The 24,858-nt window shown below is 41.3% G+C and overlaps 1 protein-coding gene across 1 annotated transcript in view; it reads left to right on the top strand.

Moving 5' to 3' along the window:
• Nucleotides 1–24,858, top strand: part of wdr95 (WD40 repeat domain 95) — a gene marked incomplete at both ends in the record, with an annotated part of 53,154 nt that overhangs the window by 26,005 nt on the left and 2,291 nt on the right. The window contains 15 exons of the mRNA XM_084310552.1: nucleotides 6,898–7,138; nucleotides 8,716–8,821; nucleotides 9,433–9,584; nucleotides 13,682–13,784; nucleotides 14,162–14,268; nucleotides 14,378–14,457; nucleotides 14,540–14,594; nucleotides 14,678–14,723; nucleotides 19,588–19,647; nucleotides 22,145–22,307; nucleotides 23,233–23,331; nucleotides 23,435–23,493; nucleotides 23,623–23,761; nucleotides 23,885–23,924; nucleotides 24,526–24,659. Of these exons, the coding sequence (XP_084166678.1) occupies nucleotides 6,898–7,138; nucleotides 8,716–8,821; nucleotides 9,433–9,584; nucleotides 13,682–13,784; nucleotides 14,162–14,268; nucleotides 14,378–14,457; nucleotides 14,540–14,594; nucleotides 14,678–14,723; nucleotides 19,588–19,647; nucleotides 22,145–22,307; nucleotides 23,233–23,331; nucleotides 23,435–23,493; nucleotides 23,623–23,761; nucleotides 23,885–23,924; nucleotides 24,526–24,659 (1,584 nt within the window). The remainder of the gene's footprint in view (nucleotides 1–6,897; nucleotides 7,139–8,715; nucleotides 8,822–9,432; nucleotides 9,585–13,681; nucleotides 13,785–14,161; nucleotides 14,269–14,377; nucleotides 14,458–14,539; nucleotides 14,595–14,677; nucleotides 14,724–19,587; nucleotides 19,648–22,144; nucleotides 22,308–23,232; nucleotides 23,332–23,434; nucleotides 23,494–23,622; nucleotides 23,762–23,884; nucleotides 23,925–24,525; nucleotides 24,660–24,858) is intronic.

Genomic DNA, 24,858 nt, shown 5'->3' with positions numbered 1-24,858 from the left:
GACAGCACTAATAGTTACTATTGAGTTGAGTTGAGTGGCATGTCAGCAATGTAGAGCAGTGGTTCTCATATTGGGGTCCGGGGAATGCAACAGTCATGTCTCGCCTTGACTACTGCAATGCACTGCTTGCTGGTGTAAGGGCTGCGTGTGTGTGTGGGTCACGAGCAGATAATAGGGAATCTCTAAGTTATCCGTGTATGAATAACCACTAAATTGCTTACGCAGACATTAAGGAGAAGGGAAAAAATAAACAACAAAAAACAACCTTTACAGGTGGAAGCCTCAAAGTGAGTATTTAAGAAAATAAGTAAAAACAGGACGACACTCATTAAAGAGGTATTGTAGAAAAATAAATAAGCCACAAAGGAAACTCCTAAAAACAATGATGGTAACACTTTATAATAACACTCAGTTATAAGACATTTATAAGGTATTTGTAGATAATGAACTAATCATGAACAAACCATTTATATACATTCGTAAATTATTATTAAATCGTTTATAACTATATTTGTATAACATTTACAAATTAGTTCTACATTATTTATAATTCATTATCAACATTGTTTGTACTTGATTTGTTCATCATTAAATAATGTTGTTTAATGTGTAGTAACACATTTGTAGATGCTTTGAAAAATGGATATGAAAAAACGACTATGTTCATGTTCAACAAATGATTTGTTAAGACATTTATAAAACATCTATAAATCATTTGCAGATGCTATTGTGTGCCCTAATCTAAAGTAAAGCCTATTCAGCATTAACAAATGTCTAATACAGTTAATTATTTGTTAACTTTTTCATCATCTGTTACAAATGTTGTAGACAGCTTTCGGATACACCCTTCTTTGTAACATCAAACAGTGAAATAATTAGGACTATAGATAAATGCAATTTTATTAACATAAAATACATTGCACACATAACATATAGTGTAACTTTGGGGGCACTAGGACCCAGGAGTACCCTGGCCAGGTATTGCCAGAGCATGTAGAGGAGGTCTCACGCGAGTGAGACTTGACTTCATGTTTGTTGCCATCTGTTTGAATGGAAGCACGATATACATTAGCTCTGGCAATACCTCTGGCAATACCTGGCCAGGGTACTCCTGGGTCCTAGTGCCCCCCACGGTACACTATGTTATGTGTGCACATGTATTTTATATGTTAATAAAATTGCATTTATCTATAGTCCTAATTCTGTCACTGTTTGATGTCACAAAGAAGGGTGTATCCGAAAGCTGTCTACAACATTTGTAACAGGCGATGAAAAAGTCAACAAATAATGAACTGTATTAGACATTTGTTAAGTAAGGGATAATGTATAGCTACGAGGTCATTGTCGCAAAATAATTGACCGACACAGAGTTTAGAATACCGAGGCGCCTCGCAGAGGTGTTCTAAACGTCAGTGAAGGTCAATTATTTTGCGACAATGACCGAGTATAGGCTATACATTATCCCGCTTATTACATGGCTAACTTACTAACAATATACCTAATTCATTTTACACCATCGACAAGATGAGATCAAATGCAGACGCAGTTCTGTTCTGTCGCTCCGCGCTGTCATTGCCGGCAGCTTCGCCGGCAGCCGGCAGGTGTGTCTGATTGGCTGCACTGATGCAGTGTGTGTCAGTGGGCTTGATTGCTACAGCTGCGAACAACGGTCATTATTGCTCTGCAGAGGTCCGTAATCGAGTAATACGAGCGCTATTGACCAATCACAATCAAGCATTTCGGCGAATGTTAAAACGGCATGTAATAATGATGAATAATCTTCACTTTAGATTAGGGCACGTAATAGCATCTGCAAATGATTTATAGATGTTTTATGAATGTCTTAACAAGTAATTTGTTAAACATGAAAAGACAAGTCCGGTAATTGCTTTGTGTGTATTCATACAAATCCACAAATAAACAAACTATTAGACATTTGTTAATGATGAATAGGCTTCACTTTAGATTAGGGCACACAATAGCATCTGCAAATGATTTATAGATGTTTTATGAATGTCTTAACAAATAATTTGTTCAACATGAACAAATAAATGGAGGTACAGTATAGTCGTTTTTTTCATATCCATTTTTCAAAGCATCTACAAATGTGTTACTACACATTAAACAACATTATTTAATGATGAACAAATCAAGTACAAACAATGTTGATAATGAGTTATAGATAATGTATAACTCATTTGTAAATGTTATACAAATATAGTTATAAATGTTTAATAATGATTTATGAATGTATATAAATGGTTTGTTCATGATTAGTTCATTATCTACAAATACCTTATCAAATCAAATCAAATCAAATGTATTTGTAAGGCCCGACAACACACGTTAATGTCCCCATGGGCCGGACACGTCTTCTTTAAACAAGTCAAGAAGAAACATAACAATAAGTCAAGAATAAAACAAGAACACCATAATGTCCAACAAATTTAAATGCAAATAAAAGAATGAATGAGGAGTTGAGGAGAAGAACCGCATTGTTACGCCATGTCTCGTATAGTCTACTTCTCTGTCGGGCTGAGGGCTTCGCCCAGAGAAGGGTCTGAGTCTCAGGGATGCTTGACTGAGCATGGCTGCGTCTTCGTTTCTCATTAGGTGCTCCACAATTATCCTTTGCATCCCAGGTGGGTTGACATCAGCTTGTGTCAGAACAGGTTGTGCATTATCTTGCGGGCGCACTGGTGCTTGAGGCTAGCGGAGCTCGGGTACTGGCTCCGCTCGGCTTGTCCCGGGTGAGGGGCTTGCTTGTGTTGCAGGCCCCGGACCCTGTGGGGCGTCCATTCTGAATGCGTCCCCCCCGGTCCCTTCGTCGGTTTGGAGGTCGGGCTGAGGGCGGCGGTTGAGGGCGGCGCTGATGGTGGCGAGTTCTCTCGTGAGGACTTCCACAAGGGCTTCCTTAAGGACTCGAGCCACCCGAACAACTGCCTCTTTGAACTGCTGCGGTCAGGCAAGCGATACCGGAGTCTTAAGGCGAGCACAGAAAGACTCAGAAGAAGCTTCTATCCCCAGGCCATCAGGCTGCTAAACGAACAATAAACAATATGCAACAACCATCAAATGCACACAGCACACACACCCACACGCACACACTCACTTAAACAAACAACACACTGCAGCACCCACTCTCCACACTTTAGATCACACAAACACACTTTATATTTATTGATAAAGGATTTGCACTACAACTCGTACACCTACTGTAAATTGTACCTAAATTGCACCTCATCCCATTTCTGCCTTGCACTATATAGTATTGTATATTAGTACACTGCATAGTATTGTGTATTGTATATTATATGGTAACTCAGTTACGTCTATTCTGCATCGAACATTGTACATATGTCTATACTGAACACTGTGACCTAATTTTTTTACCTAATTTTTTTACTTCTAATTTACATACTATACTATGTTATTTTATTTCATACTTATCTTATCTTGTCTTGCACAGTCTCTGGAGCGTAACAGTAAGAAGCATTTTGTATAAAGGTATTCTGTACTTCTGTATGACAACTATTAAAGAAACTTGAAACTCTATCGCTATCACCGCTAGGTCTGTGAGAAAAGTCTGTGTAACCGTGTCACTGGCTACAGGGTCATAAACGCTGGCTAAATCTCTAATGAGGTAACTCGCTTGGGGCGTGGTTAGTCGGAAATTGGAAACTGCTTGCGGGCCTTCGTATTCTATAATAACCCGTGCTTCTGGCTCTAAGCCGACAGGGGCTACATAGAACGTCCTCCGAATGGTGCCGCGTTCCATCAGATATCCATTCAGTTCAGTGTCAGTGGTAATATCGGCTATACCGCGGACTATGATTGAATTAGGGAGTCTCACGCTGCTAGTTTGAACTACGTCCATCGCTACACGCTATTTAAGCTTCTGACTTAAAGGCTAATAATCCAGTTAACTGTGATATACTCCTCCTGGCTGGCTCGCCAAATTTATGTAGCACTTGTGTTAATAACAGTAACAGCTGTTTGCCACGGGCACAGTTCTAGGTTCGAATGAGACGAGGAGTAATATGCACAATTAAAAGAATAGTAGACCAGAGGCAGAGTTATAACAATAACCGGTGTTTTAATTATAAGCGCGCTAGATAAACAGTAATAATACATACATACGTAAAGTACAAGTTATGCTTTGAAGTATCCCTTTTAGGTTAGGTCAGTAACCTCTCCTTGCAGGAGGGTTAGGTCGATATCAAGGCCTAGGTCGATTGGATCAACACATTGGGGTTCGTTCAGACGTCTCTGAGGTTATCATCGGTAACTCTATATTAGTTTATCAGGGAATGCAAATACCTTATTAGGTGAATTGGCCCTTTAAACACTTTTTCTTTACAGGAAAACTATCAGTGATTCAGCTATAATCGATATGTCATCTAGAATGTTCTATTATGACATCAACACAAACGTTCTAGAAGATTCTATGTTCTAGAAGGTTCTATTATGACATCAACACAAACGTTCTAGAACAGGGGTAGGCAACCCTAGGCACGCGTGCGGGGGCATTTGCATAGGCACAGAGGGCAGCATTAAAAAAAATTAAAAATTAAAAAAATTATAATTATAATTTTTTTTTTTTTTTTGCTTTGAAATATTATAGTGAAATATTTTGCACTGTTGTCGCATTTATCTTGTTGAAATCCTCCCACAGGTTCTTTTTACTACCACATATTTAATTGAGACCCTTTATTTGTTTATTATTTCAATTTAGCTGGAAATACATTGCTACATCATTCAGTAACATTTGCAGAGCCTTATAACAAAAACATTATTACGGTCACCATTGTGACCAGTGGGATTAATCAACAAATTGTATTATTTATTTTTCTATTTCATTGAACATTGCACATGAAAGCAATTTTTTTACTCAAAATGTGAGTATTACCAAGTCAACTTGTGTTCTTAAAACAATGACAATAAACATAGTTTTATTAGGTTGAAATAATGTGGTTGTGTACTTATTTTTCTGTTAACTTATTATGGATTGAAAACTGAAAACCTTAATGCACAGTAACTGAACTCAATATTTTTAAGTTCTGGTAACTTATTATATTTTTTTTTACAGTGTAGTCTTGCGATCAATCAAAACTTATTTACACAATATACCTCACATTCACCCTCCATTCACATTCTGGTGTTCTCCATTAGGCCTGTAGGTGGAGCTATGACAGAACACGTACAGTACACACACCAATGGTGTGTGATGTGTCCAAAAATGAATGGGCAAATGTGAGTGAAATGGTCGCACTGTATGCAGCTGTTTGTCTGCATTGCATTCCCCCCCCCAAACTCAGATTTAGGGTTGATACAACCATAGATATCTATACAACCATCATAATAATATTGTTAATAATAACAATAACAATAATGATGTAATAATGTAAAAATTATCATTAAAAAGACCTGATTATGAGAAAAAAATATTACGATGCATGGAATATTGTTGAGGCACACTAGTTACAACTATATTTCAAACAGGCACTCCATGTCAAAAAGGTTGCTGACCCCTGTTCTAGAAGATTCTATGTTCAAGAAGGTTATATTATGACATCATACAGTGGTTAAGCATTTACTCTCTAATTCTTATAGGAGAATATCCGTATCCATATATCAAGTTAAATCAAATCAAATCAAATACAAAATACAATATCAAAATAACACAAGATGAACGGGATCGACTCCCAGTTCAATCCTACCGGACTGTTAGTTGAGCAATAGTTGAGCATCAGGCTGGCATTAGTCTGGAGGTATATCAAATGTTCCGGGGTTGGCTCGCCATCGGGTATCGATCCAGCTGAGCACACTTGGTGATGGGTGGTCTGGACTGCTCCGGGATGCTGGTTGAGACTTGCGGCTTTCAGTCGGTTGGTTAGTCCGGTCCGTCTGGTCGATGTTGCTGGTTCGGAGGTCGAGGCGGAAAGAGAGCTGGCTGTTGGAGAGCTAGCTGGTTTATAGGAAACCAAGATGTTCCGGAACGTTCTATATGACATCATAGGATGACATCACAAAGGTTCCAGAACCTTCTATCAATGACATCATACGCTGGTTCTAGACTGTTTCACGTTCTAGAAAGTTCTCATCTACTAGCATTAACTATTTATGTTCCTATGATAGTTATGAATAGTAACCCTGGGTTACACAAGCACTCCCAGACATACCCCACGCGAAGGTAAGGAAAAACTCACAAAAACCTAACAATAGGGGAAAATGCACCACAGGCAGTGTGGAGGAGAGAAACCTTAGAAGGGCCATTCTTAGATGTCGGTGATAGTAGTGTTGCAGACTAACAGTTGGTAAGCATGCACTCATGTGTGTAGTGCTTATAAAGACTTATAAACGTCTTATAACTGAGTGTTATTATAAAGTGTTACCGACGTTTCAACCCTTATGGATTCTACACATATTTGAGCAGCACCTCTACTCCTGGCCCACAAACCTTTTACCTGCTGCTCATATAACCTGGAACCCACTGATCTAAGATGAGCTGCAAACAACGAATGCAGCATATAGATTATGAGTACAGTAGATTTATCAAAGTCTATTCACTTAAATGTGCAGTAATGAAATTTGTGTTTATCTGATATAGAGAACATTAGGCAGCCCTGTAGGAGAGCTATGAGGGATGACTCATGGCGGCTCATCTATCACATCCAGCAATCTGTCTGTGTTTGTATGTGTGTGTGGTGTGTGTGTGCGTGTGCGCATACACATGCATGCGTGTGTGTATGTGGGTGGGTGGGTAGGTGCTTGTGTCTGTGCATCATTTGCCTACTGTACACATGCACTCACACGATCACACTGTGATTTATGTCACAAAATATATACAATACATCTTCTAAATGAAATCGTCTTCTTTTCCTCTCTCTTTGCAAGGCTGTGTACTCCCTTCAACCAACATTGAGCACCAGATGAAAGAGGTCAGAGAGGTCTACCACGAGGGCAAGGTCAAGAAGGCCCAGCTGAATTGGACTCCGCAGCCCAGGGCATCCTGTGACCAGACCGTCTTCCCCGTCTATAAGGGAGTGACAACCTTTGACCTTTGTAAGAAACACAACTTGCTGGTGACGGGAGGCATGGACAGACTCATCCGCATGTGGAACCCTTATGTTCCTGGGTGAGAAACTAGACTTTCCTCTGGATCCCTCTGAAAGGTTGTTAATTGGGCAATTTGACTTAAACCTGCACTATGGAACTTTTTCATGAGAATACATGACATTTAGCAAGCTGAATTACAGAGTTTGGTTGAGTTAGGCTGAACAACTTCAGCCAACTTGTAGGACATAAAAGGCCACCCCTTTTGGTTAATAAAACCAACCAAGAGAACCCCTCCCAACAGCGATGCATGACACGCAGTGAAATTCTCCATACGACCAGTGTTGCGAAATTCATAAAACTTAAAATGCTAGGGTCTCATTTCTAGATCATAGAATTTTAATGACAGTGCCCAAAATGACCTTGCCTGGAGAAGAATTGTCTTTTTGTGCAAGGTGCAATTACCTCTAACGGCCACAAGGTGCCAATCTTCAACTTTTCATGGAAAAATATCACTCCTTTAGTCTAATCTAAGAGTAAGAGGAACACCACTCAAATAAAACATGTTTTATAATTATTTCCATGGCCTGAGACAGCTCAATCAATATGTGTGAACTGTGAACATGAGCTACTCTCTCCCAAAGCCAGAAACCAGAGAATTAAGAATCAAACTTGTGATGTCATCTAGTATAAAGTCTGGAGCTGCTCCATTGAATGAATGGAAGATTGATTTTGTGGACCAATGGAACATTTGTTTCCTTTTTTATATCCAAATGAGTATGTACCTGTGACCTCAGAACATTCCCCTGGGTGCTATAACATCTTTCCCAATTCCTTGTCTATGGAGCAGCTCCCAGATTTGGGATTTGGGAGATACTGTAGTTGCTAATTTTCACTAATATCTTTGTACTGTCTTAGATCAGAGGGATAACATGTATGAATTATGAAATTGGGAGTAGTTTCCTTTTTAAGTGGGCTGAACAAGAGAAAAACCCTCCCATCATTCAGAACCAAAGAGGCTGGATATAGGAAGAGGGATGACAGGCGGGAAAATTAATAGATGTCCTCACTGAGAACTCAACAAACGTCATTCAAAATGAATAGGAGGTGATTTCATCAATGAGAACTCAACATACGTCATTCACATCATAGAGAAGCTGACTTGTGCTGAATAGCAATTAATAGCTTAAATATCAGGAATGTTTACCCAATTTTCTTTGTAATAGAAAAATACTTTATAATCTTTTATACAAAAATACATTTTAAAGGAAATCTACTGAATGACATTCCAAGTCTAAAATGCCAATATGTTTCTAAGACCCTAAATATGGCAAATATGTTGCTCAATCAAATAAGCCTCCTCTACTTTTACCAGTATAAGTGATTTTACGTCTCACTCCATTCATTTTGTAGAGTCCCTTGTCTGCTTATTATCCCAGAGCTGGTGATGGAAGTAGCTTAAGAGAGTTCCATGTCTCAGTTCCTCCCTGTCTGTAGTAGAACTGCATAAAATGTTAGAGTCTCATCTGAAGAGCAGTGCACACAAGTTATCTTGCTTGAAGAACATTGTTTTCCTTGCCGTTTTCGTTTGTCCCAGGAGAAGTTACACTTACATAGAAGCTTTAACATTACCCACCCCTGTTGGTGTCTGTCTGACAGGAAACCCACGGGCGTCCTGAGAGGTCACACAGCTCCCATCTTCTACCTGTGCATTTCCCCAGAGGACAATCGGATCTTCTCCGTCTCGATGGACAACACTGTTAAAGTGGGAGCGTGTCTCGTTCTATCATTTATCACTAGTCACAAGTGTTACTCCAAAAAATGCCAATAGGAGGGCGGCTGGGTAGCGCAGTGGACTAAGCACTCGCCTACCACCGCAGAGACGCTGGGATTGAATCCAGCTGTCAGCGGTACCTCCGGCTTGGTCAGTCGTCCCTACTAACACAGGCAGAGTTAGCGGGTGGGAAGCCGGTGGGGTATGTGTGTACTGGTCGTTGTAAACTGCGACTCCTACTGGTCGGTCGGGGCGCCTGTTCAGCAGGGAAGGGATCTGGGGGAAATAGCGTGAACCTCCACAAGCGTTATGTTCCCCCAGTGAAACTCCTCGCTGTCAGGTGAAAAGAAGCGGCTGGCGACTCCACATGTATCGGAGGAGGCATGTGGTAGTTCTACACCCTCCCCAGGCCGACAGTGGGGCAATGCGGGCAACGACCAGGAATGGAATTGCCATAACGACTAAATTGGGTTGGGTGAAAAATACAGAAAGCCCCCCCCCCCCCCCCAAAATGTATAAAATAAAAAAAGATGCCAATGTGAACATGGTATCAATGTTGTATTCACGAAACAGCTGAAAACTGTTATTGGCTCCCGTTTCAGATCTGGGATATTCAAGATCAGTGCTGCCTGTTTACTGCAACCCCCAAAGACAGCTTGATTCACGGCGAAACGTCTGCATGCTTGTATTCACCCTCTACGAGAGCACTTTATATCGCTGCGGATTCTCTGGCTTTGCTCTCTCTCAAGATAAGGTTTGTTACTTTATTTCTGTTTTTGTCGTTGATTGATTGATTGATTGAAAATTGTATTAACAGATTGCAGAATGGGTACAATACAGTACAGCTCAATACACACAATTGTTAAGTCAGGGTCCCCCATTTTCAATTCATCATAACATATATATATGACATACATGACATACAGATAGACAGTACTGCTACATCTATACATTTATGACATGCCAGATTTACAAATACAGTAGTTTTTGATACAAGAGAGTATATACATTTGACGAAGAAACTGTACATTGGAGGAGGTTGGTAGGAGGGGTGGAGGGGGGGGGGGGTTGGGTAGGTGGGGTGGGGTGGGGGGTAAACTGTACATTGTGTTTGGTGGAGTAACTGTACATTGGGGGGGGGTAACTGTACATTGGAGTATCGACTAAACCATACTTGGTCCCAAGAAGAGGGTCTCGTGTATTATTGGGTTTAATAGGACATTTATTGTACATTGGAGTGGGTTGCGTTAGGACATTTACAGGGGCCAGTTTCGAATTGCAGTCTCCCGTAGGTGCTCTTTGAGAGTGGTTTTGAAAGTGGGTAGTGATTCACATTCCTTTACAGCTGTGGGTAGGGCGTTCCACATTGATGTGGCATAATTGCTAAACGTGTTTAGTCCCTTGATTGAGCCGAATCTGGGTTTAACATGTTTTGTGGAGCTCCCTCTGGTGTTGTGATCGTGGTATTCACTGACCTTTGGGAAGTATTTTGACATGTACAAGGGTACCTTAGTCGTGTAGTGTATCTTGTAGACCAGGCCCATTGCAAGTTGCTGTACTCTGTCGTCTACTCTAAGCCATCCTAGGTTGTCAAAGTGGGCAGGGGTGAGGTGGGTTCTAGGAGTAAGGTCAAGCAGTAGTCTGACCAGTTTGTTTTGAGATGTTTGTAATTTCGTTTTTAGCGCCTTTGACATGCTTTGGTACCATGAGGTGCAAGCATCTGTTTTGCCCAGGTGTAATGATAGTTTGTTATCAGCAAGCCAGATGCAGATTTTGCCTAGTTCCGAGCTGAGGGTTTTTTCAACCTGTAACTTGTTCTTGTCAGAGACCAGCAGGGCTGAGTCGTTCGCGAACAGGAACAAGTTGCAGTCACAAGCTGACGACATGTAATTTGCATAAATTAGGAACAGTAGCGGTCCTAGTATGCTTCCTTGTGGAACACCACAGCTCACTGGGAGGGGGGGGATAGGGTACCGTTTACCTCCACCATCTGTTCATTCCCCTCCAGGTAGGATTGCATCCAGCTCACTGATAGACTATCAAAACCAATTGCTTTTAGCTTGTCAATCAGAATGGTGTGATTGACAGTGTTGAAGGCCTTTTGTAGGTCCAGCATGACCATGCCGCAGTATTTGCCCGCGTCCACCTCTTGTTTGATGTGGTCGTTTAAATAGAGAAGGCATGTGTCAGTGGAGTGGGATGTTCTGAAGCCAGATTGGAATTCGTAGATTCGATTTTTTTCCGCAAGGTACTTTTCAACCTGTTCGTATAAAAATTTGTCCATGACTTTCGAGATGGAGGTAATGATAGAAACACGGCGGTAGTTGCCTGGGTCTAATTAGCTGCCCTTTTTGTGCAGGGGTGTTACTCTCGCAATTTTGAAGTCTTTAGGTACGTGCAGTGTGCGAACCATACCATGGTCTTCGGGGCAACTAATTATCGGCGGGGGGGACATATTTTCAGACAACCGATCACAGCCAATCATATTTACCGTGGCGCTCGTGATTGTAACCTGACACCGGAGTTGCCTGCCTTTACCCACAAGAGACGGGCCAGGAGAAGTATGAGGGCAAGCGTCTGCTGGTTGGTGGTCATTGCGATTCGCGACAAAGCACAAATACACTAATAATACACTAATAAAAAGCTAATAAAAAGCAAAGGGCGAACTGTGGTGTCAGGCAATAACTATATATATAATCAATATACAATAAAGTGTATTAAAATATGCTATATGTGCAAAACCGCTGCAGTAAAATACGATAAAAAGTATTTTTTTCTCGCCGCAAAGCGCTTCATCCCAGCACTACCAGCGCTCCGCCAGCGTTTTTCAGCTGAAAATATGTGGTAGGTGGATGCAAGCCCATAGGCTATAGGTATGAGTAACGTTACAGAACCACACATAGTCCACAGTACACCACACAGGTGTCTGCATGCATGATGAAGACGCACATATTGAAATACACATGCTCAGATTAACCCCTCTGATCCAACACTCAAATTCACACACAACAGTCCTATTTACACATAAACACACGGATGAACCAATACCGAACAACAAGTCCACGACCAAACACATCGAGTCTAACATATTATAGTAGACAAATGCAACATTATCGCCACCCACCTGATGGTGAAGATCTGCAACACCATAGATTCATGCTATTGTCTATTACGGTGAATTAGTGCGCAAATCATTAATCATACATCAAAAAAGCCAAATTTTATTATTATACACAATGATGACAATACATAAAATTACAGAAAAATTTGAAATGCATGGCAAAAATAGCATTTATTGTCAGTATTTTAGAGACCCCCCAAAAATTCACAAATCATGTTTTCAGGGGGGCTGGTGTCTCATATAGGGGAGCCATGGCTCCCCCAGCTCCCCCATGGTTCGCACCCTGGGTACGTGTCCCTCAGGCACGTGCACACATAGAGGCCAAGGGGTGCTTGAGCACCTGCCTTTTTGAGCCTCATCAAAAAAGTGCCCTTTTTGAAAAAAAATTATAAAAAATGTTTTACCGTTACGCATATAGACTGCCCTTCCAACTGAAAAATGTCAGGATAGAATCAAAATATTAGGTAAAGAGAGAGAGATGCCCCATATTCCATTGCAGTTTGCACGGCCTCCTCAGCGTGCCTCTCCGTGGACCTATATATTTTATGCATAGCGTGGGTGGTGATGATGATAGAAACCGCTGTGGCGCATACAGTTGAATGCTGGTATTACACTCATTGAGGGACACGAAGAAGTCAAGTCCGATGGGATTTGGGAATCTCAAATACAAATCGAGATTGGAATAAAAAATGCATTTATATTAAACAATACAGAATATACAGCACTTCTTGGGGTCTGTAGGGTAAGCACTTATTCCCTCCCCCCTGAACATTTATGGAGATGTATGGGCCTTTTAAGTCAGTGATAAAAGTGTCTTTCAAGGATAAGTGAGCTCCTGCACTGATTATTATAGTTCAATATTCAATATTTGATCATCAAAACCCCCCAAAAAGCATAAAAAGGGGGCCCCCCGCCCGAAAAGGGCCCTTAAAAACCGTGCTTGTGCGCGCTCGGTTAATATATACACACAAGTGTAGTGCCCTTTTCAGCCTTTGAGCACCTGCCTCTCTAAAGTCCTGTGCACGTCCCTGCTCCCCACCGTATGTATATATTTTCTCCCACCCACCCACCCCCTCCTAATGTAGAGTCTCCTTCCCATCATATGTATATATATGTTAGGATCTCTGGGTGACAGTACTGTATTTGCATATCGTATATGTCACAAATGTAACAGTACTATACCTGTATGTCATGTATGTCCCTATGTCATAAATGTCATGATGTCATGTATGTTGTGTATGTCATAAATGTCACTATGAATAAAAAATGGGGGACCCTGATGTAAACAAGACAAACGTCTTTCTCTGGTCTGCATCCCCTAACAACTGTGGGCTAGATCCACAAAGAATGGATTGCATGGTGCTAGTTGCACCCTTACTTACAATTCATTATGAATAAAAAATGGGGGACCCTGATGTAAACAAGACGAAAGCCTTTCTCTGGTCTGCATCCCCTTAACAATTGTGTGTATTGAGCCGTACTGTATTGTACCCATTCTGCAATCTGTTAAATAAAGTTTTCATTCATTCAACCTAAGCACATTCTCAACATCTTCAAAATCTCACAAAAAAAAACACACAAAGGCTACACAATTACAATACTAACTAAACTAACTAACTAAACTAACTAAATAAATCGGTATCGGCACTGTATGAGCTCCTTCAAATATGAATGTGAATTTTGTATCTTTATTGCCATCTTAATTCTCTCCTCTCACCCTTCATTCCAAGGCCACAGCCACAGGGCCATCTGATTGTTTCACACAAAGAACCTGTAATGTGTTGTGGGTACAGCGGCGAGTTCCGCCAAGTCGTCAGCTGTACTGAGGGATCTGTGAGTAAATAACATACTGTTTCACAATATCACATAGAGTTAATCAGTTAATCGCTATTGTTGAAACCTGGATCATTTCATATACATTTATAGCCTATGGTGCTTTTTTCCTATTGCTAGGTTTTTAGTGAGTTTTTCCTTACCTTCGCTGGGGTTAGGGAGTGTTGCATAATTAGGATTTTATGGTGAATTTTGTTCTTGATTTATTGTGATGTTTCTTCTTGACTTAAAGAAGACTTGTCCAGCCCATGGGGGCATTACCTTGTGATTTCGGGCTTTACAAATAAATTGTATTTGATTTGATTCAGTTACATATCTGCTGTGGCTGGAGCAGTGATATGTCTTTACAGTTCACTCTAAATCATCTTTGCTCTCAGGTGGTGAAAGTCTGGGATTTCGATACTGGCCGTCAGGTTTTTGAGTTTGGTGAGGCTCACGGACTGTCTGCCATAACATGCATGACCTTTGAACCCAAAGGGAGGAGGTACTGTACACAAGGCGATCAAATGACCAATTATTTACCCCCTCTTTGTCCCGTACTGTCCATTCCCTTGCTCATGACATAACTATCTCCTCATCCTGTCCATTCACAGACTCGTCACAGGTGGGAGAGATGGCTGTCTCAAGATCTGGAATTATAATAACGGCCAGTGCCTGAAGATACTAAAAAAGGGTATGTACATTTTAATTTCACGCACCCAAGAAAACGATTGTAATACCCCAAATCACTGTGCATAACCGCTTATTTCCCACAGATGGGCAATGCCAAGAGGTGTGTGACTGCACCTATCTGAAAATCCACAGGAACACGTAAGTGAAGATGTGATACCTGACGGGCATTGTTTCAATATAAATTGCTGTTCATACTGAAGATGTGCAATTTATCTTCAAAGCAACGTGATGTCCGTCGGCTGGGATCGGAAGATTGACATTTACTCTGTGAGTGCTGAAGAAAAGAAAGATGTCTGTGTAGCATTATAGGCAATGTATTTTATAATGGTGTTATTTGTCATTTAGATTTCATAAATTAGATTTCTGGACTTTATTGCCCCCCATTCTATTTCCATTTTCATGACCAGCTAAGCACCACTACAATTATGCATTTCCCCCAAGGGGATCAATAAAGGACTATCTTATTATATATCTTATCTTATCTTATCTTACAGCCCGTTCCATTTAGGTGTGCCAGGGCAAGGGCCCTGGATTTGCGCATGCTGTGTCACTGGAATGACCATGACCTAAATGTAACGGGACCGTAATTAATATTATTAAATGGCCACCGTAAAAAGGGCCTATTATCTACTGTTGACATTCTCCTGCGCAGAGTTCCACTGTCAAACATCTCTGCCCAAAGAGGAAGTAAACTAACCATCGATACATAAAAGGTTAATTATTGAATTTCACGGTGGCTGTGCAGCCTTGTTTATTCATTGTGTCCATAGAAACGATGATGAGGAGGTGGTGTCTGTGTGTACATACACAAGGACACCAAATTCATCAACAGAAATGACCTGAATCATAAATCAATTGAAACTGTATGGGTGGAAATCCTATTCGAAAGGGCGAAATCCCTACTGGTTGGCACAGTCTACAGGCCGCCAGATCATAGTGGCTTTTATGATACACTGGATGGGTGTTTAGCTGGAGTTGAGGATGTAGACAAAATTCTTATTGGAGACTGGAACACGGATATGCAACGAAAAGATGCACCCGTCTTCAAGTCATTCAGTAGATTTTGTGATCTGCACGGCCTCAGCCAGCTAATCACCCAACCCACATGTGTATGTGAATCAACTCAGACTACCATTGACCTCATTCTGACCTCCGACAAGTCCAAGATCTCCAATAAAGGGGTTATAGCATGCGGGTTAAGTGATCATTATATGATATTCTGTACCCGCAAAAAACTAAAACAAAAGGCTGGCTGCCACAAAACAGTCACATCTAGAGACCTCAAAACCTACTCTAGCAAGGCCTTCAACCTTGAACTGGAGAGTCTGGACTGGTCAGATGAACTCAATGGTACACTGGTTGAAGAAACATGGCTTGGTTTCAAAACCAAATTCTCAACAATACTAAACGACATGGCCCCCCTAAGAACCACCAGGGTAAAAAATCGCGCTGAGCCGTGGATGCACTCCGAAATACTGGCCGCTATGAAAACCAGAGACAAAAAATGCTCTGAGTTTCGTAAAAGTCAGGCAAAGCTTACTAAAAGCACGAGCAGTGAACTCCAAGCCCACGTGACTGAACTCAAACTAGAAAGAAACAGACTAAGAAACGACGTAAACTCCATGATCAAAACTGCAAAAAAGAATTTCATCAATGACAAAACTGAGGAAAACAAAAACAAACCACGTGAACTTTGGAAATTACTCAATAATCAACTAGGATGCAGTAAAAAACTTAAAACCAGATTCTCAAACATAAACATAAAAACGGACAACACGCTCATCACAGACAAGCTGGATGTAGCCAATTACTTAAACATTTTCTTCACAAACATAGCCACAACACTGGTAAACAAACTACCCTCCCACTCAGGGCTTTATGGGGTAGAACACATAGTAGCTTACTACAAAAACCTAGGGGTCCGCAAGGACGACTTCAAGCTGGAAATGGTAACAACAGATGAGGTACTCAATAAACTGAGCGCCCTCCAACCTAACAAGGCCACTGGCCACGACAACATCCCTTCCAAATTCCTCAGAGACTCAGCAGCCGCCATCACCCCAATCATCACACACATAATAAACCTCTCCATAAAACAGGGACACGTCCCCAAGGACTTCAAAATTGCGAGGGTGACCCCTCTGCACAAAAAGGGCAGCAAATTAGACCCAGGCAACTACCGCCCTGTTTCTATTCTCACCTCCATCTCGAAAGTCATGGAAAAAATAGTCTACGAACAGGTCGAAAAGTACCTAGCGGAAAAAAATCTAATCTACGAATTCCAATCTGGCTTCAGAACATCCCACTCCACTGACACATGCCTTCTCTATTTGAATGACCACATCAAACAAGAGGTGGACGCAGGCAAATACTGCGGCATGGTCATGCTGGACCTACAAAAGGCCTTTGACACGGTCAATCACTCCATTCTGATTGACAAGCTAAAAGCAATTGGTTTTGATAGTCTATCAGTGAGCTGGATGCAATCCTACCTTGAGGGGAGGGAACAGATGGTGGAGGTAAACGGTACCCTATCCCCCCCCCTCACAGTGAGCTGTGGTGTTCCACAAGGAAGCATACTAGGACCGCTACTGTTCCTAATTTATGCAAATGACATGTCGTCAGCTTGTGACTGCAACTTGTTCCTGTTTGCGGACGACTCAGCCCTGCTGGTCTCTGACAAGAACAAGTTACAGGTTGAAAAAACCCTCAGCTCGGAACTAGGCAGAATCTGCATATGGCTCGCTGATAACAAACTATCATTACACATGGGCAAAACAGAGTCCATTCTCTTCGGTTCAAATAACAAACTCAGCAAGACCGACGGCTTCTCAGTTACAGTGGGTGACAATATTGTCACAAGGAAAGATGAAATTACCTACCTGGGTTCCATCCTAGAGGCTAATCTCTCCTGTGACAAAATGGCATCCAATGTAATAAAAAAAGTCAACCAACGAACTCGATTCTTGTACCGGATCTCCTCTCTGGTAAACAAGAATACCCTGAAGACTCTGGCAGGAGCACTCATTCAGGGGTACTACGACTATGCTTGCACCTCATGGTACCAAAGCACCTCAAAGGCGCTAAAAACAAAATTACAAACATCTCAAAACAAACTGGTCAGACTACTGCTTGACCTTACTCCTAGAACCCACCTCACCCCTGCCCACTTTGACAACCTAGGATGGCTTAGAGTAGACGACAGAGTACAGCAACTTGCAATGGGCCTGGTCTACAAGATACACTACACGACCAAGGTACCCATGTACATGTCAAAATACTTCCCAAAGGTCAGTGAATACCACGATCACAACACCAGAGGGAGCTCCACAAATCATGTTAAACCCAGAATCGGCTCAAATAAGGGACTAAACACGTTTCGCAATTATGCCACATCAATGTGGAACGCCCTACCCAAAGCTGTAAAGGAATGTGGATCACTACCCACTTTCAAAACCTCTCTCAAGGGACACCTACGGGAGACTGCAATTCAACACTGGCCCCTGTAAATATCCTAACCCAACCCCCTCCAATGTACAGTCATTTACCTAGTATGGTTTTGTCAATAGTCCAATGTACAATTTTGTTTGTTTGTACAGTGTCCCCCCCCCCCCCCTCAATGTACAGTTTTGCTTGTATATACAGTGTGCCCCCCCCCCCCCAACCACCTCCAATGTAGATTACCCAGTATGGTTGTCAATATCCCAGTGTACCCAACCCCCCCCCACCCAACCTCCTCCAATGTACAGTTTCTACGTCAAATGTATATACTCCCTTTTCCTGACTCCTTCTGTATCACAAACAGTACTGTATTTGCAAATCTGGTATGTCATAAATGTATAGATGTAGCAGTACTGACTATCTGTATGTCATGTATGTCATATATGTCCTGATGAATTGAAAATGGGGGACCCTGATGTAAACAAGACGAAAGTCTTTCTCTGGTCTGCATCCCCTTAACAATTGTGTGTATTGAGCTGTACTGTATTGTACCCATTCTGCAATCTGTTAATAAAGTTTTCAATCAATCAATCAATCAATCAATCAATCAATGAACGCAGCCATAACGTTATGGTTTCCAAAGCTGTAGGGTCCCCTTATATATATCATAAATCGATCAATACAGACCGTATTAATTAATGTTGTGTTTCTTTTTCAAATGTAGCCAAGAGTAAAGACCTTAACCCTATCAAAACAGCAGTCAAAGTGTATATTTTCAGCACTACGTTTGTTTACAGATGTTTTTAAGATTGATCGAAAATAAGAATTTATCAGAAAAATGCTAATTCTATCTCTATTCTATTTTTTTTTCGAGGAAATGACTAAATCCAGATTTAACATTGCCATTGGAAGGATGAGCTTTTTCCCTATCCATAGATGTATGATTTGACCATAATAAGGTCAAGGTCAAGTTCAAGGTCAAATATGAATTTAGAATTAAAATGGATTATAATTTATTACTGTATCTACAAATCCTTCTGTTTAATCATCTTCCCTTTATTAATTTGCTTAGATTTGTTGTACACTTGATCTCAAGAAGGTGCAGAATGAGCTCAGTGAGCGAAAACTTCAATGTTTTCATGGTGTTATTCACAGGCAAAGATGCAAAAAAAAATCATAATTTATATTCTCCTTTGTTTCATCACAATTTACTCAAGCCTAGTAACAGACACTATATTTCTGACACTGGGAATACATACCCCCAGGTCCCTAGATGTTCCTAGATACCAAGAATATGCTAATTGACTTTGTAGAAGTGGAGCAATCTTCCATTTACTTGGGCATGTACATTTAGGCGGAATTTCTGAAAATAGGGCTACAGCTTAACAGGTTTAAGCAGCTGTTTACTTTTCTGATAACTACAGTACATCAGTACACTGCATAACTGTTGATGTTCATGTTCAGACAAGCTTAACTTGTCTGATGGTTATTACAGTGATACACTGTATACACCCAATTCAAAGATACAGCTGCATTTTCTTTCAAACTAATTTGTGCGTGGATGTTGTGCATTTGGTACAGATTTGGTCTCTCTTGGGGCAGAGCTGTTTTGCAGACTGTGACTGTACAGGAGTAGAGACAGCTCTGTGTAGGAGTGTGGTTTGTTGACTTGTATGTCATTGTTTGTCAGGACCCAGCAGAAGACTCCCGCCATGTCCAGACACCACAGCCCTCGTGGCAGGAGGACCTGGTGATTATACTGCATCTAAATGTTTATTTCAGATCAGGACAAATTGATTAGTAGTTCCACAGGAAAGGACGGACATTTTCAAAGAGATTCTTTATTATTATTCTTTAAGTTATTCATTATTAACTTGTTATTAAATTATTCACATGATGGATAGTAACAGAGGTAGAAACAAGTACAATCCCATCAAAATTTTTCCAGTTAACCCTTTCACTACCACACTACAAAGGATTAACCCTTACATTACCACACTACAGAATGTTAACCCTTTCACCACTGTACCACACCACAGAAGGTTAATCCTTTCACTACCACACCACAGAAGGTTAATCCTTTCACTACCACACTACAGAAGGTTAACCCTTTCACTGCCACACTACAGAAGATGAACCCTTTTACTACCACACTACAGAAGGTTAAACCTTTCACTACCACACTACAAAGGGTTAATGCTTTCACTACCACACCACAGAAGGTTAATCCTTTCACTACCACACTAAAGAAGGTTAACCCTTTCACTACCACACTACAAATGGTTAACACTTTCACTACCACACTACAGCAGGTTAACGTTTTCACTACCACACTCCATAAGGTTAACCCTTTCACTACCACACTACAAAGGGTTAACACTTTCACTACCACACTACAGACGATTAACCATTTCACTACCACACTACAAAAGGTTAACCTTCTATAGTGTGGTAGTGAAAGGGTTCAAATATCTTATCATCCTAATATCATTCTCTCCTAATTCATTTGTGCTACCTTTCGTAGCAGAGGACCATGGGACAGGACTGAACAATAAGTAAAGTGTTGACTATCTACAAGACTTTCTCCTGCAATATATATATATATGTTCACTAATAGGCCGGGGGACAGGGGTCAGTGCCTTGCTGTCACAAGCCTCTCACTGAGAATTCCTCTCGTGTTCCAGGATTTCCACTGCATGACCTTCTAGCCTGTGTGTCCAAGTTTAGTTCAATCGTAATAATGTTTTGGCTTGCTATGGAATTAGTAGGCTAATTAGCAATCCAAAATAAATCTTTTTTTAGAATGTCAACCCCCCGCCACTCTGCTTGATGTTGTACCGTACGTGTCCTTTTAGTAGTATAGAAGATGATTAATCAACATGGCAAATTCATACTGATTGAATACCCATTGTCAACGTGGCGTATGCTGTCAGAAGGCCTCCACAGCCAAAGGGAAGACAAAAGATGGTTTTATGCTAAATCTGACCACTGCTGAAAACCTATTAGCATTGATTTGCAAAAGTGGGCTGTCGTGAATTACAACAAAGAGTAAACGGTTATTTAATGTGTTTGTTATCTACAGTAAGTAGATTTGACATACGATTGAATTAGGGGTTAATCTTTTCCAACAAGGGTGCTAAATGTTTTATATTTTAAGTACAGCAGAGACAACAGATACAAGTACAGCAGAGAACAACAATAATAATAATAATAATTTGTTACGTATTACTGGCTCTTGTAAACAAGTCACAGTGGAATAGTAATACCATGTTCCACCTACTCTACCACTGCACAGACTATATGCATTTTCTTTTTCTTCTTAGCGGTTACCAATGGTTACAGGCAGCTGAAAGAGAACCACACAAACAGTCTGTGCAAAGCCTCTATTACATTTGCCAGTGCAGTAGGTAAATCTGAAAGTAGTCATATTCCTCTTCCCTTGTTGCCATAATGTCTACACACACTGAGTTCCAAAAAAGCGACAAGCAAGGATGAAGCAGATTGTCTTCTAAATCTAAATGACAAATAACAACATGTCTTAATCGTCTGACCAGCCTGAACGCATTCCTGCTGTCAATTTCGAGATGCGTGTAATATATCACTTTAGTATTTTTCTCCAATCTTTCTGAACTCAGTTGGAATCAACCGTTTGTACAGTATACGCCTACCATGAAGCTCTGTAGCAGGAGGACGGTGATGATTTGACACTCGTTACACAGTTGAGACCCTTGTCTGCTTCCCACTTAGTCAACCGTGTGCTTCATTTTGTACTATTGCAGGTTACTCAGAGATATGTTGCAAGAGGCCAACAAGAGCACCTGGAATTTCTATAGGTTGCAGACTTATATAAGTCATTGCATATTGTTGAGACAGTAGACAGGCTGAGAGGGGGAGTAGGGAGATTTAATCCTAAAATGGCATTCTGGAATGGAGGCACCATGAAAATATCTTCAAATTAAAAGCGTACAGTCTTTAACCTCTCAATAACCTCATTTGTGACCGGATCAGTTCACACCCGATGCAATAAGAAATATGGAGCTAAACCATCAACACCACCTCTGTTCAGATGCAGCACCTTTGGAGCATATCCAAAGACAATAAATCAAGAAAGCAAAGATAAAACTAGATTGCGAATTTTGTGTCGGCAGCCCCTCCGCGCAAAACACACGGCAATTTATTTTTGAATGGCCTCACTCAAGCTTTATTCTCCGGTTATTTATACATACTTACCCTGTTTATGTTCCCAGAGAAACGGCCATAAAGACGACATCCTGTGTATCGCACAGTGCCCTCCGTCTCTTCTCGCCACCAGCAGCTATGATGGAGAGATCATCGTGTGGAGTCTGGTGTCAGGACGTATACAGAGTCGCTTTCTCAGCCCCCTGCCACCCAAGTACCAGCATGTTGAAGGTGAAACAGGACTCAGTAATATAGCAGCCATGTTGTTTATTGTTGGTGTAGTGGTGTCTTGGGGTATTCTTCATTCTATGAATTCAACACTTTTGTTTTGTCTTCTTATTAACTCTTTGAGCACCACCAGCTTTCCCCATCTGCACTGGCTAGTGCCAGCTTTTCTTGACCATTTTCACGATATTTCGCGATCTTTGCGGAACTATTGTATATTCTATATTATAGCTATGGAGACAATAGTATGGCTAATTTGACAGACACTATTTCTAGTCCAACATGTAAAAAAGAGTTTGTTTCTACACACTGTAGTTTGTAGTTTATTACACACTAAACATCGCCCATTTCCAATGATCCCATCGGCGATCGCGATTACTTGTTTATATGTAATTACTCGTGTATACGGGAAACTATAGGTTTTGAGGCGAAAAGATCTCCTAGCGATTGCTCTGCAAGAGCTCCTCCCCCTCAGAGCGAGTCAGGACAGAAAGGGATCAGGACAGACACTGTCTGAAATAGACTATCAGAGTTAAAAAGGTAGTCGATACTGCCACCTGGTGAGATTCGATCAGCATTGCAATTTCAACGTAGGTAGATGAGCCAGGGACACCTAGAGAGATCCGGCTGACCGTATAGAACAGGGATCAAAGGAAAAAGATCAATGGTTACGCTCACCCAGTAAAAAGAAGCGGCTGGCGACTCCACATGTATCGGATGAGGTATGTGGTCGTCTACATCCTCCCCTGACCGACAGAGGCTAGCGCATCGACCAGGACCGTGACACAAAATTGGTATAACAACTAAACTGGGGAGAAAATGGGAGGAAAATGGCAACAACTAAAAAAAAGTATACTAAAATACATAAAATCTGGTAATATAATGAACTAAGGCTGTCGTCATGTGTGTCTCATGTATATCTGATACACAGGACTGAACACTAGTGTTCCGAGCATCATCTTCCTGAAGAACCAAGCGTTAAAGATGGAATTCTCCTCTGCCACATGTCTCCTGTCGTCAGGGATCAAGGGTCAGCGTTATGAATGGGAATCACAAGAGTGCTTGATTACATATTGCGTTCCCTTTGGCCTACACTACAGTGTATTGTGATGATAACGTATTTTCCCTTACAGGTTACATTAATTTCTGGAATGTGCTCAACAAAGGGAAATTTGTGAGCAGCTTTGAAGCAGTAAGGACTTTTCATTCATTTATTACCACGTCGCATTTTTTACCCTTTGATTTAATCTCAGGCTGCTGCACAAGAAAGCACCTTATCATTTTTTGTAATGTTTTTTTTTCTTCTTTTTACTTGTCTCAGTCTAGATTCCAACATCAGATAACAAAAATGGCCGTAACAGAGGGTGACGCCTTGCTCTACGCGGCAGACCACATCGGTTACATCTATGTTTACGACATGAGGGCGTTTGCTCTCGACGCGGAGCAAAAGCCGCCCAGAGGTTTGCTCCACTTCATATTCTCATTAGCAGCACTCTGATGGAGTGTGAACATTTCTATGGTTAATATGAGTCGGAGGGTATCGATCCGAAATTGTGAAAGACATCTTTCTCCTTTTTTTTCAGCTGAAAACTACTGGCGGGCTCACACCAGCAGCATCACTGGGTATGTGTAAAGGATTATTCATCCCAAAATGCCAAGAGATGGTTTTATGTTACTTCAATCAGGAATCGCCATTCATTGAAGCCAAATGGCAATGTTGTTAGACATTATGTTATTTTTATGTTGCAAGCAAACATCATAATTAGACATGCAGGGAGCCTGAGGCTACAAACACCCCATCGACACATGGACCGGATCAGCTGATGGCTGTGGTGGTCAGGGCCAGGTGAAAAACAGCGATACAGCAACATACTGTATTAGCCAAGGGTGTGTCTCTGGGATGGTCTCAGATAAAGTGCTGACCTGGTGCAAAGGATGACAGAGTGTCCTGGTGCCACCAGCTTCATCCATGTGATGCTCTGTTTCTGTTCTGGTCCAGTCTGCAGGTTGTCGACAGTGATGCTCTATTTCTGTGCTGGTCCAGTCTGCAGGTTGTCGACAGTGATGCTCTGTTTCTGTTCTGGTCCAGTCTGCAGGTTGTCGACAGTGATGCTCTATTTCTGTGCTGGTCCAGTCTGCAGGTTGTTGACAGTGATGCTCTGTTTCTGTTCTGGTCCAGTTTGCAGGTTGTTGACAGTGATGCTCTGTTTCTGTTCTGGTCCAGTCTGCAGGTTGTTGACAGTGATGCTCTGTTTCTGTTCTGGTCCAGTCTGCAGGTTGTCGACAGTGATCAAGTGCTGCTCACCTCGTCCACTGATTGCACGGTGCGTCTGTGGAGTGCTAACGGGGAGTTCATAGGTGGGTGGATTTCGCAATGGCCATTACTTTTGTCATTAACATTTTGGATGGTAATGCAAATAAGATGAATCGCCTTGCGCATTGGTGCAATGCATTGGATGCGAGTGATATTATACACGGGCAAGGATGGACCACTGTGGTGATGGATCCATTGCTTGTTTGCAGTTTTCTGCAATGTACAATTTCTAGACAGCCCCAA

The sequence above is a fragment of the Notolepis coatsorum genome (assembly GCF_963971535.1).
Source record: "Notolepis coatsorum genome assembly, chromosome: 1".
NCBI lineage: Eukaryota > Metazoa > Chordata > Actinopteri > Aulopiformes > Paralepididae > Notolepis > Notolepis coatsorum.
This window is presented reverse-complemented; position numbering and strand designations above follow the sequence as displayed.